Source organism: Drosophila innubila, assembly GCF_004354385.1.
Source record: "Drosophila innubila isolate TH190305 chromosome 3L unlocalized genomic scaffold, UK_Dinn_1.0 0_D_3L, whole genome shotgun sequence".
NCBI classification, from domain to species: domain Eukaryota; kingdom Metazoa; phylum Arthropoda; class Insecta; order Diptera; family Drosophilidae; genus Drosophila; species Drosophila innubila.
The window spans coordinates 3,421,404-3,433,805 of NW_022995376.1; the positions used below are offsets into that span (position 1 = coordinate 3,421,404).

General features: G+C 30.0%; 2 protein-coding genes across 2 annotated transcripts; both read left to right on the plus strand.

Annotated features, from left to right (window-relative positions):
* Positions 1-1,871: 1,871 nt before the first annotated feature.
* Positions 1,872-8,249, plus strand: LOC117787997 (L-lactate dehydrogenase). Its single transcript, XM_034626649.1, has 4 exons — positions 1,872-2,012; positions 5,179-5,558; positions 6,663-7,118; positions 7,958-8,249. Exons 2-4 carry the CDS (start codon positions 5,181-5,183, stop codon positions 8,120-8,122), a joined length of 999 nt encoding a protein of 332 aa, XP_034482540.1. The 5' UTR covers positions 1,872-2,012; positions 5,179-5,180; the 3' UTR covers positions 8,123-8,249.
* A 422-nt stretch (positions 8,250-8,671) lies between these two features.
* Positions 8,672-11,700, plus strand: LOC117787996 (phospholipase A1 member A). Its single transcript, XM_034626648.1, has 2 exons — positions 8,672-9,421; positions 10,667-11,700. The coding sequence occupies exons 1-2, from the start codon at positions 9,253-9,255 to the stop codon at positions 11,605-11,607; spliced, it is 1,110 nt and encodes a 369-aa protein (XP_034482539.1). The 5' UTR covers positions 8,672-9,252; the 3' UTR covers positions 11,608-11,700.
* The last annotated feature ends 702 nt before the right edge of the window (positions 11,701-12,402 follow it).

Here is a 12,402-nt window from a genome sequence, read left to right on the forward strand (position 1 = left end):
CGCTTTTGTCTCCTCCCCTTTAACCTGAAAGCCCCGCTGCCTAGAGTCTCTCTCTTTCTCCCTCTCTCACTCTCACTCTCTCTCAAACTCTTTATCACTTACACTCTCAGTCAATTGAGCATAAGTTATGACGTCACAGCGCCTTGCAAATCGCTATATTTCTGTTAATTCAATTATTTAATAATTTTCACTAATTTCATAGTAAACTACTGAGTTAATCAAGTTTCCCTATATATAGGGTATGCATCATTTCAATATAAGTTTGTCCATTGACATTGTGTTAATAAATTCATTTTGTCCCTCATACCTAAAAATTTTATATAAATTCCAAGTAAAAATTACGAAAACAAAATATATATTTAAATAAAAGATAGATTTCTAAAATATTAAAAAAAAATTATTTTAAATATAAAGCTTTAACGAAATTATTTAAACCAATGTCTAAATAACTTTAAAATGTTAATAATGTCAAATAATAAATAATTAATATAGCTTAAATGATATTATTTGAACAAATGTATAAATAATTTTTTAATATTAATAAAACTTACATATGTATATAAACTAATAATAGCTAAATATATTTAAATAAAATTGTTTAACTTGTAATTGGATTAATGTAGCATAAACTAAATACAACTGAATATAATTTAAAAAAAAAACTCTAAATAATTTAAAAGTGTAAATAAATTTGACATAAACAACAAAAATCTACAATGTTTCAATAAAAATAAAAGTAAATATTCAACGTAATATTGTTCCAATGTTTGAAATAGCATAATTAAAATAAATAAAACAGCAAAAATAGTTTATTAAATTTATTAATTTATTTTATTTAAATTTTTTATTGTTTATTGAATTTTTGTTTATATATTTAATATATTAATAATATATTTAATATTTCTATTATATAATAATTTTGAAAATATTTTTGACTATCTTATTTGGATTTTTAAAGAATAGATAAAATTTTAAAATATAAGTTTTATATAAAAAAAATAATTAGATTGTAAATTTTAAGGGTTTATTAGAGAGTTTAGTCTGGATTTGTTTTTAAATTTATTCCAAATTATTTGACATGTAAACTTTAAATATGTATTACTTGCAACTTGCTGCATCTGAAGTCTAGCAAACTATTTAGTTGCATGCCACAGCTGCTTGGCTCTTGGCCAAATTTTCGGCAACAGAAGAGAGTGTATCTATCTATCTTTTTATCTTTGTATCTTTGGTTAGTCTTCTACCCCAGCTGTGTGATCTGCGGCACGTGCGTTGCCTTGAGGTCCAAATTGTTGTGCTTCCACACACACACACACACACACCAATACACATACTCATACACACTCACACACACACTCTAATAGCTAGACAGCTGCTGTTGTCACGCGGCTGCAACCACCGGCAAATAGAATTGCAGATCAATGTATCTGCCAGATACATTTCTAAGCAGTCATGTATATATATATATATGTATATTTTTAATGCACGGCACGAGGCAAAACTCCCCCGCAACTCCAGGAATAAACAAATCAAATTCAGGCTAAAAATATCCAAGAAAATGAGAAGGCCAAAACGAAATAAACAGAGAGAGAAAGAGAGAAAAAAGCAGCACAGAGGTCACCTTCAAAGTTAATAGGGAATGAAGTCGAAATAAAAACTCTGGAGAGACTGGAGAGAGAGGAAAAGAGAGGGAGAGTTAGGGAGAGGCAGAAAGAGAGAGAGAGAGATTAACCGGCCTCTGAGTGGCTTTCACAATGCCGTTTAGGCCATTTCGTCATTCATCCTGACTCTGCAGCTGACAGCGACAGCGACGCTGACGTCGACGTCGACGTCAGCAGCTGCAGAGAGAGGCAACTACAAAATCCAGCGGCAACAACGAAATTCCAACGAGTCTCAAACAGTTCGCAACGAGCGCGCAAACAGAACGGAACATCGACAACCTCTCTAAAAAAAAAAGAGGCATTAATATTATCATAAAATCAATCCAGTGAATTCCAAATAAAGCAAACAAAAAAGTAAGCAAAATTAAACACAAAACATAGCTAACAAAAAGTATTATAAATTAAATTATTGCCTGTGCTAGTTAAAAGTATTTCTTCAAGTGCAGTAGTTTTACTTCCTGCTCCAAAGTGCATTCAACTTCCGCCCTTGGCCTTGTGCTGGGTCACTTCCTGTCTGCTTGTCCCCCTTTTTTTTGTATATATATAAAAACTGTGCTTTCACTTTCACTTTCGTTTTCGTTTTCCTCGCAACGCATGCGTCGGTTTTTCCCAGCCAAAAACAGCTGTTCCACATTTTCCGTTTTTCTTTTTTTTTTTTAAATTCAGCCACATTTGACTTTGAAAGAAGGTCATTTAATATTGTTTCTGGCCTATTTGCTTGCAACAAGTGAGCTAGTCCAGTGTTGCATGACGAAAACTAGATAAATCGGTAATAGTTGTTATAGGCAATGATCTCATACTATCTACTCATAACTATTTAAAGTAGTTGTCTATTCAGAAACTACAAAAAAAGTTCAGTTTTGCATTGAAAAGTGGCGAGTTTTTATAAATTAACTATATAATTTATAGCAATGTTATTAGTTGACTTTTCTTAACTATTTATTACAAAAATCAAGCGTATGTTCTAAGCGAACTCGGAATTCCCTTAATATATCTTGCTGAAACTTGACAGAGCTGCTTCTTTAAGCTGTACATCCGATATAAACTAGTTTTGACCTTATTACAACACTATATATTCAATATATCGTGCATATCATCATTTGAGAGTAGAGTTGAAATTTGTAAAAAACCTATTTCTATTCTAAAATATACCAACTAACTACTGCAATTACCCTTATAAATATATTTTACGCATATTTTGCGAATTTTCTCCAGATCGGAACACTTTATCATATAGGATTAGTAAGAACCCTTGGTGAAATATATATTTGTTTTCTGTAATACTTCAACTAAACTCAATGTTTACCCTCTTTAATTTAATTTCTTCATCCCAACCAATTTTTTTCAAAGTTGTATACTATTTCATATAGAAACCATCAGTTATATTACAGCTATGATATATATTCCTCGAAATTGAAGAAAAGTGTTAGTTTCTCAAATATCTTGACTAAACTCAATATATACACTTGTTATTATGTTTTTGACATATTGAACAAATTTTCCCCAAATCAGATAACTATACCACAAGAGAAAAACAAATTTGTGCTTTTTTTTAAAGTGCCAATAAAGTTTAATATTAACTATTTTAAACAGCTGCAACAAATCTTTTGCAAATCTCGACATCTTATGGTTAAAACCTAAATTATAAAAACCACTTGTTTCTATACATTTCTTTAAAAGCCTATAATAATGCCAGCTTTGTTTTAAATAAAGCAATTGCAGTTTATAGCTCAGCTGAAACTCTTTTATTATTACTAATTTTCTTGTGTAAACCACAATTTTAATTAGAAAACGTTCAAGTTCAGGGTAAGGGCAACAAAATTGCACATTTCTAATTAAAAACGTGCTCATATGGTTTATAGTAAAAGCATATATAAACATTTGAATAACGCTGATAAGCAGCTGCCAATTGTTGCTAATCTTATCAGTTAACTTTTTTCAAATATTAGCGTAGACTCAATAACGAGCTACATTGAAACCCTTAAATGGATCACACCCCCTAGAAAATATACGTCATTATATTTAAAAATAAATAAACTTATTCATTTGCTGTTGTAGTAAATAATCTTGCATCGTAATTGAGCATTTAGATTACTAATCGATTGTTTGTGTGTAATTATTAAGTGACTTATCAATTGATAAGACATTTATTGATAGCAAAGTGATTTGTTAATGATGAATTACATCATAATGAAGTTTGCTTAACTGTTGCAAATTCTTCGCAGGTCTTTTTGATAAAAAAAAATATAACTTACACCCATTAGGGAGGAGGGGTTAATGAGGTTTATTGGCTTGAATGCCAATTGGAATTGTTGTGCGTGTGTGTGGCATGTGACGCCTTGACCGCCCCTTTCTCCTCTCCTTCCTCTCTTTGCCACTGTCAGTCACATATAAAACTCACAACTGCGCGCAAAATGAAAAATTATAATAAATTTCTAGTTTTTCGGCAATGTTGCGTTGTGGTTTCTCTTCCATAAGTTGCTGCGTGTGGAGCAGTCGGCAAATTTATATAAATATGACCTTCATGAAGGTTAAACAACGCCGACACATAGGTCTGTGAGTTGGTGTTTGTGTGAGTGTTGCGAGATTTTTCCACTTTTACTAGTTCTTATTAAGTACACTGACAAAAAAAAAACCACTGTTAAGATCAAAAATATAATTCATAACAAACTGTTTTTAAAAATATAACAAACTTGAAGAGACAAATATATAGAAAAGTAATACAATTATTAATGATAATACAATAAACATGTTTTTCCAATTTTTAGGAATTTGCAGTTTTCGAGCATTTTCTAAATTAATGCTTTAATAAATGTGATTTTGTGTTGAATATATAAAAGGTTTCTTTCACTATTTTCAAATATATAGAAAAGTAATACAACTATTAATAATAATACAATAAACATGTTTTCCCAATTTTTGGGAATTTTTAGTTTTGGAGCATTTTCTAAATAAAAGCATTTATAAATGTGAATTTGTGTTGAATATATAGACAGTTTCTTTCACTATTTTAAAATATATAGAAAAGTAATACAATCATTAATGATTAGATTATTAGATGAATTAGATACAATAAAGATGTTTTCACAATTTTTAGAAATATTTAGTTTTTGAGCATTTTTTAATTGAAAGATTTTATAAATCTAATTTTGTGTTGAATTTATATAGACAGTTTCTTTTACTATTTTTCAGTAAGTACACTGAGGAAATATAACAAGAAGTCAAAAATATTTATCTTATTTATTCACTAAAACAAAAAGAAAACTTAAAAAAATTAACCAACACTAAACAATAAAAATTTTCCTAATATCGTAAAATTTTCTATATTTTTAAAAGTCTGTAAAGGGTCTTCAAATTACTATTTGTAATGCCAAGAATTTTCGTTTAACAAATATGTATAAAAATATATTTATCAATATTTTTTCTTAGTGTACTACACGCTAATTTGAATATCAACAATGCACACGTGACACTAATTCTTCCTTTCTTTTTCTCCTTTAATTCATTTGTCCCACTCTAGCAATGGCCGCCGTTAAGGACAGTCTATTGGCCCAAGTGGCTGAGGTGTTGCCCAGCTCGGGTCACAAGGTCACCGTTGTGGGCATCGGCATGGTGGGCATGGCCAGCGCCTTCAGCATTCTCGCCCAGGGCGTCTCCAAGGAGGTCTGCCTCATCGATGTCTGTGCGGACAAGTTGCAGGGTGAACTTATGGATCTGCAACATGGCTCCAACTTCCTCAAGAATCCACAAATCACAGCCAGCACCGATTTCGCCATTTCGGCCAATTCACGGCTGTGCATTGTCACCGCTGGTGTTCGGCAAAAGGAGGGAGAATCTCGTCTTTCTCTCGTGCAACGCAACACGGATATTCTCAAGAACATTATCCCCAAACTGGTGGAAGTAAGTACTTAAAATATATATGTATTTCTCTATTAAGAAATTTAGTTAATTGACAAAGTAAATCAGTTTAACATTTAACATTAAATTGTTTTTAAATTATAGCTATGTATTTATTTAAAATAAAAGCAGTTCAAAAATATCTTTTTAATTGTAAATTAAATTTAGTTTCAAGATTTCTTAATTAGTAATTAACATACAAAAAAAATTATTTTAAGTTTCAAACCAAATGCATAGAAGATTCAAATTTTTTTTTAAATTTGGAAGTATTTAAAATTTTGTTTATTTTTTTTGTTTTTTTGAGTTAACAAATTTTGCTATAATTGGGGAATTTATATCGATATATAAAAAAAATGTAAGCGCAGATGGATTTATTAATTTATAATTTATATATGTATTTCTCTATTCAAAAATTTAGCTATTTGACAAAGTAAATGAGTTTAACAATTAACATTAAATTGAATCTAAATTATAGTAAGTTATTTATTTAAAATAAAAGCAGTTCAAAATTATCTTTTAATTGTAAATTAAATTTAGTTTCAAGATTTTCTAATTAGTAATTAACATACAAAAAAAATTATTTTAAGTTTCAAACAAAAAGCATAGAAAATTAAAATTTTTAAAGTTTAGAAGTATTTAAAATTTTGTTTTTTTTTTTCTTGAGTTAAAAATTTTTGCTATAATTGGGAAATTTATATCGATATATAAAAAAAATGTAAGCGCAGATGGATTAATTAATTCTTAAACTTAAGCAAAAGCTATTTTATTTAATTTCATTTATTGAATTAGGTTTATAATTTTTTTTTTTTTTTTTTTTTTTAATTAATAACTTGACAATTGATTTGACAATGAAATAAATTTTAATATATTTTTGTTTGCACAAAAACCAATTCTAAAATATATTATATTATATTTTAGTTAGTTTCTTTAGTTACTTATTTAATTTGAACTTGTAAACATTTTAAATATTTAAATAACAGACTTTTTTTAAAATAAAAAGCCCAAATTTGTGAAATGCTTTTCTTTATACAAATAAATTATTTCACTATCTAATTATATAAAATAAATTTGAATAATTATTTTAATTAATTTCCTTCTTGTTTACAGTACAGTCCCGATACCATTTTGCTGATGGTTTCTAACCCCGTTGATATTATGACCTATGTGGCCTGGAAGCTATCCGGTCTGCCCAAGAATCGTGTCATTGGCAGCGGCACCAATTTGGATTCCTCCCGCTTCCGCTTCCTGATGTCCCAGCGTCTGGGCGTGGCACCCACCTCCTGCCACGGCTGGATCATTGGCGAGCACGGCGACAGCTCCGTTCCCGTGTGGTCCGGAGTCAACATTGCCGGCGTGCGTCTGCGTGAATTGAACCCAACTCTGGGCACCGGCGAGGATCCAGAGAAGTGGAATGAGCTGCACAAACAGGTCGTCGATTCGGCCTATGAGGTCATCAAGCTAAAGGGTTACACCTCCTGGGCCATTGGTCTCAGCACCGCATCCCTGGCCTCCGCCATTTTGAGGAACACGAGCAGCGTCGCCGCCGTCTCCACCTCCGTGCTGGTAAGCTTGATTACACTAGGCAACAAAATTGATTCTTTTTGTCACTTTTACTAAATTCACTTTTCAAACACATTTGAGGATCGAAAGTAGGAAAAAACCGCATTAAACATTTCTCTATAAAACTTTCTTTTATATATTTTGATTAATTTTACATATTTCTTGAGAATCTCACTATCGATTTTAAAAATCTTCACGTTTTCCAATTGCTTATGTATATATGAATGTTCTCTATAGATTTATTTATTTTGTATATTTCTATTATTTCTGCTTATTTCTTGAGAATGTGATCTTAAAAATTGTAACACTCCCAGAAAGACAATGAATATATCCACATTTTTTTCATCTATATTTTATTCAGACCTAGTTTTAAATACAAAATTAAATGTTTAGTTAAAAACTATTGGATATATTTGATTTATTTAGTACTATTTACTTAAAAATTCTGTTAATTAAATTTTATTTCGAATTTGCTAGAATTTTAACGTCTAAAGATCGAAAAATAAAGTTCCGCATTAAACATAATTTTTTAATTAAAAAATATATCATTTTAAAACTAATAATTTTCGTTTCAAAATGCTGCACACCCGAAAAATGATCCAAATAATAAACTCACCCTTGAAAGAAATTAAGCAAAATCATCAGATTTAAAAGATAATTTAAAAACTAATCCTTATCACAGATAAAAAAAAAACATTTTTAAGAGGTATTTTCTGATTAAAAATATTGGGGTGTATTAAAAAAAGTGGGTTTAGTAAAATTCACAATCTGTCTGTTTTTTTTTTTTACAAGCTAAGATCTTTAAAAAAATATATTAATCTCCAATTCTTTTTTATTTTTAGGGCGAACATGGCATTGATAAGGACGTCTTCCTGTCGCTGCCTTGTGTATTGAATGCCAACGGTGTCACCTCCATTGTGAAGCAGATTCTCACCGAAACTGAGGTCAAACAGCTTCAGAAATCTGCCAACATTATGGCCGATGTTCAGGCTGGTCTAAATTTCTAATTTTAGTCATGGGAAAGTTTGAGAACCAGTGAAGCCGTCGCATAGCAGAAACAAAGTATTCTTTGACACAACCAATGTTTATTTTTAGTACATTTCTCAATAGAACACACTATTATTTATTCTTTAACTATTTTGGGTTTCTTTAAAAATAAATTATACAAATTTAGAATTCGTAAACAAAAAAAAAAAAAACATAAAAATGTATATTTCAATTGTTAAAATGGAAAGAATGTTGTTGAAAACTAAGGAAAATGTTGTGGGAAAAGTTAACTATGTTTTTTTAAACTTAAAAGTACACCCTAAAATCGATAAACGATAACTGGAAGTACCTAAACAACCACCGCTACCTCAATTGGCGTAAATCTTGAATCTTGTAACGTTTTCAAGCGTTAGTCAAATTTACAGCGTATATATTAAAAGTTAAAATCATATAGTAAAATTTATAACAAAAATATTCGCATACTCTAAGCACCTAGTTGTCTTTTCGCACACAAATCAAAATAAAAAAAAAATATCAAAATATATCGAAATTATTGCTAAATAAGAATGAAAGTTATAAAAATTGTATAAGATAAAATATGATTTATAAAAAAAAAATTAGTAGAATAGCCAAAAAGAAGCGAACTCGATTGTGAGAGACTCGGTACGGTAAAAAGAATTTAAGGTAAGTTACATATAAGGTCAATTCACTAATTTTGTATTATTTTTTAAGCAATCATGATGAAATTTTTAGTATTTATTATACATGACAAAATTCTTAACTGATTCGTTCGTTTCTGTCTGTTACACTTTGTTCTTTTTAAAGTACAGGGTCTAAAATATATAGTTTTTTTCTTTTTGTGGCACGATTCTTGGCATTAATCAATAGCGCTCTCAGTTATCTTAAGCGACAGAAAATGCTTATCTAAAAAATAAAAAGATCTTTAGAGGGGGATCTAGACCAAAGCCAGACACAATTCCAGCTTGACTCTAATTTTGAGTCGTTTAAAACGTGCAAAATGCCGAAAAATAGCAAACCAGACTGAAACTGAAGCTGAGATAAGCGTGAAAACGATAAGCACACTCAACTCAGTCTTAACTTGGCTATAAAAGTGGCTGCAACCACGCAGAGCTGTGTTAAAGTGACAGCAATGAGAGCAGCACAGACAACAGTTAACTGGAGTGGATTAGCTTTGGGATTATTCCTAATCTGGCTTGGATTAAGCAAAGAGATCTCAGCTGCCGCTAGCATTGATCGCGTACAGAAACATAATCTGGATTTATTAACGAAGCAATTAAATCGCGGCTGGCATGCATTCTGTAAGTTCAACGAGTATGAAGACTTTTAAGATAGATCTATTCTCTAATATAACAAATAATAATACCGTGAAAAATTAATAAAAACAGATGAAGTCAGTAAATAAAAAATATGAAATAATATTAGACAAACACCAATAAAAAACGGATATAATAATACCATGAATAGTTAAAGAAAATAATAATATCAATAAAAAATAAATAATAATAAAAAAACGAATTTAATAATACCATGAATAATTAAAGAAAATAATAATATCAATTAATAATAAATAATAATAATAATAATAATAATAAAACAAGAATATAATAATACCATGAATAATTAAATAAAATCATAATATCAATAAATAATAAGTAATAATATAAATAAATAATAATAGCAAAAAACTAAATTTTTTTTAATTTATGACATTATATTATGCTTTTAAAATTGCTTTTCCAATTATAATAATTCTTCTTTAATTCTAAAAAAAATAATTTAATAGAAAAGATTCAATAATAGTCTGGATTTATTAAAGAAATAAAAATAATAATAAAAAAGCGAATGTAGTAATACCATGAATAATTAAATAAAATCATAATATCAATAAATAATAAATAATAATAATAGCAAAAAACTAAATTTTCTTATATATTTAAGACATTTTATTATGATTTTAATAAACTGTTTTTTCCTATTATTATTATTGTCATTATTTATTTCTATGAAAAAATATTTAAATTAAAAAGATTCAATAATAATAATAAATAATGAAAAATCTTGATAGTCAAAAAAATTATTCCAATAATAATAACAATAATAAAAATTAATTGTAAATATTCAGATGATCTGCCAGGTTATAAATATAACACAATAAATAACAATACAATAAATCATAATAATAATTATTATATAAGTTAAAATATAGAAATTTAAATATTTAAATCTATGAAAAAATATTTAAATTAAAATGATTCCATAATAATAATAAATATTAAAAAATCTTTATAATAAAAAAAGTATTCCCATAAAAATAACAATAATAAAAATTAATTTAAAATATTCAGGTTGTCTGCCAGGCTATAAATATAATATAATATAATAAATAATTATAATAATTTTAATTTTTACTAGCTTAAAGGGGCAAAATGATTTCTTTATTTCAAACTGCCTTTGCGTAAAAAAAAATACATAACAAAAATTAAAGTTATTTGATTAATAAAAAATTTTAAAAATAATAATAATAATGCATTTAAAATATTTAGGTGATGCCCCTGTGGATGAGGGCGTCATGTCGCTCTTTGAGGGCATCAATCCCAGCGATGCACGTCTCCATGTGATGACGATCACCAATCAAAGCATTCAATTGCCCATCAAATCGATACCGGAAATCCGTGACTTTGATATCAATCCGAAACGCAGGACATTGATCTATGTGAATGCCTTTCACACGGCCGACAGTTATTTCAGTGTGCAGGAGCATTTGTTGTTGTTGCAACGAACACGAAGGGATCTCAATGTAATCGTCGTGGACTTTGCCACAAATGTGGCACAATTGTACTACACGGTGCGGCATCATCTCTCGGTGCATGGTTATACAATTTACAAGCTGTTGACTTCGCTATCGGAGGCAGGAATTGCCGCTGAGGATATTACATTGGCAGGACATTCGGTGGGTGCGAATATTGCAGCCCTGGGTGCGGATTTGTATGCCAAGGGCAGCAAACAATTGGTGGGCCAACTCATTGCCATTGATCCTGCCACAATGTGCCGCACCACCGACATTCTGGTGCGGCAGAGTGTTGCGGCACGTGTTGTCGTGTTGCACGGCGAGGGAGATGTGTTTGGTGTGAGGTTGCCACTCGGTCATGTCGATATATATCCCAATGGCATCGGCTATTTCCCGAGAAAGAAACTCCAACCGGGCTGCGAAACTAAAATCTGCAGTCACATGTATCCATTTGTCCTGTTCATGGAAGCTCTCATCGAATGCGTCATGATTCCAGCCACCAAATGCGAGAATTGGGCCAAGTTCAGACACGGCGATTGCAGTTACGAGAACACCCTAAATATCGGTCTCATCTATCCACCGAATGCCAAGGGTCTCTACTTTTGCATGACTCAACCGAATCCTCCATTTACCTACATGGAACACGGCCTGAGATACAAGAGTCGACAAACAGAGTTATCCAACGTACTGGCTTAGGATTAAGCCAAGGATTAAAATTGTTGTTTTTACATAAATAATCTTACTATAAGCCATGTTAAAGAAAAGCTTACTAAGCATCTCAACTTAGTGTTATTAAATTATTCAAGTATTATTCAATAAATCTATTGTTTGGAAAAATAGGTAAAATAAATTAATATTTATTTACAGCAAAGTACCAGATGAATTAATAAACACTTCCTTATTGAAATGCCAACATATTGCATAAATAATAAATTAAATACAACATTTCTAGATATGTTGGGTAGCAAAATGTTTCGAGAGTTAAAGGGGGGACCCTTACCATCAAAATCGAACCATGTTCCGAAAAAGACAATGTTCTAAACCAATAAAATATAAATGCAAAATAAGTTTTACGGCCAAAACATGATCAAAATGATATTCCACATGAAAATCGATCAAGTTTTGACAGAGTTATGGGATTTGGAAGTTTTTGAGTAAGTGTCAAGGAGTAAGTCAAGGAAGAGTACGGATAAAAAAGACAGTGAAAGTCGAAAAATATGAAATGTTAAAAATAAAAAATATTTTGATGCAGAATCAAAGTAGAGTCCAAATAATGATCAAAATGGTATTCCAAATGAAAATCGGTCCACTTTTAACAAAGTTATGGGGTTTGGAAGTTTTTGAGTAGGTGTCAAGGGGCAAGTCAAGGAAGAGTACGGATAAAATAGACAGTGAAAGTCGAAAAATATGAAATGTTAAAAATAAATTTTATTTTGATGCAGAATCAAAGTAGAGTCCAAATAATGATCAAAATGGTATTCCCCATGAAAA

What these genes read in the sequence shown, in the direction of transcription:
- LOC117787997 (XM_034626649.1), top strand. Translation starts at nt 5,181, where the DNA reads ATGGCCGCCGTTAAGGACAGTCTATTGGCCCAAGTGGCTGAGGTGTTG. An exon ending in TTATCCCCAAACTGGTGGAA is followed by an intron (nt 5,559 to 6,662) that starts GTAAGTACTTAA and finishes TCTTGTTTACAG; the next exon opens with TACAGTCCCGATACCATTTT. An exon ending in CCGTCTCCACCTCCGTGCTG is followed by an intron (nt 7,119 to 7,957) that starts GTAAGCTTGATT and finishes TTTTATTTTTAG; the next exon opens with GGCGAACATGGCATTGATAA.
- LOC117787996 (XM_034626648.1), top strand. Translation starts at nt 9,253, where the DNA reads ATGAGAGCAGCACAGACAACAGTTAACTGGAGTGGATTAGCTTTGGGA. An exon ending in TCGCGGCTGGCATGCATTCT is followed by an intron (nt 9,422 to 10,666) that starts GTAAGTTCAACG and finishes TAAAATATTTAG; the next exon opens with GTGATGCCCCTGTGGATGAG.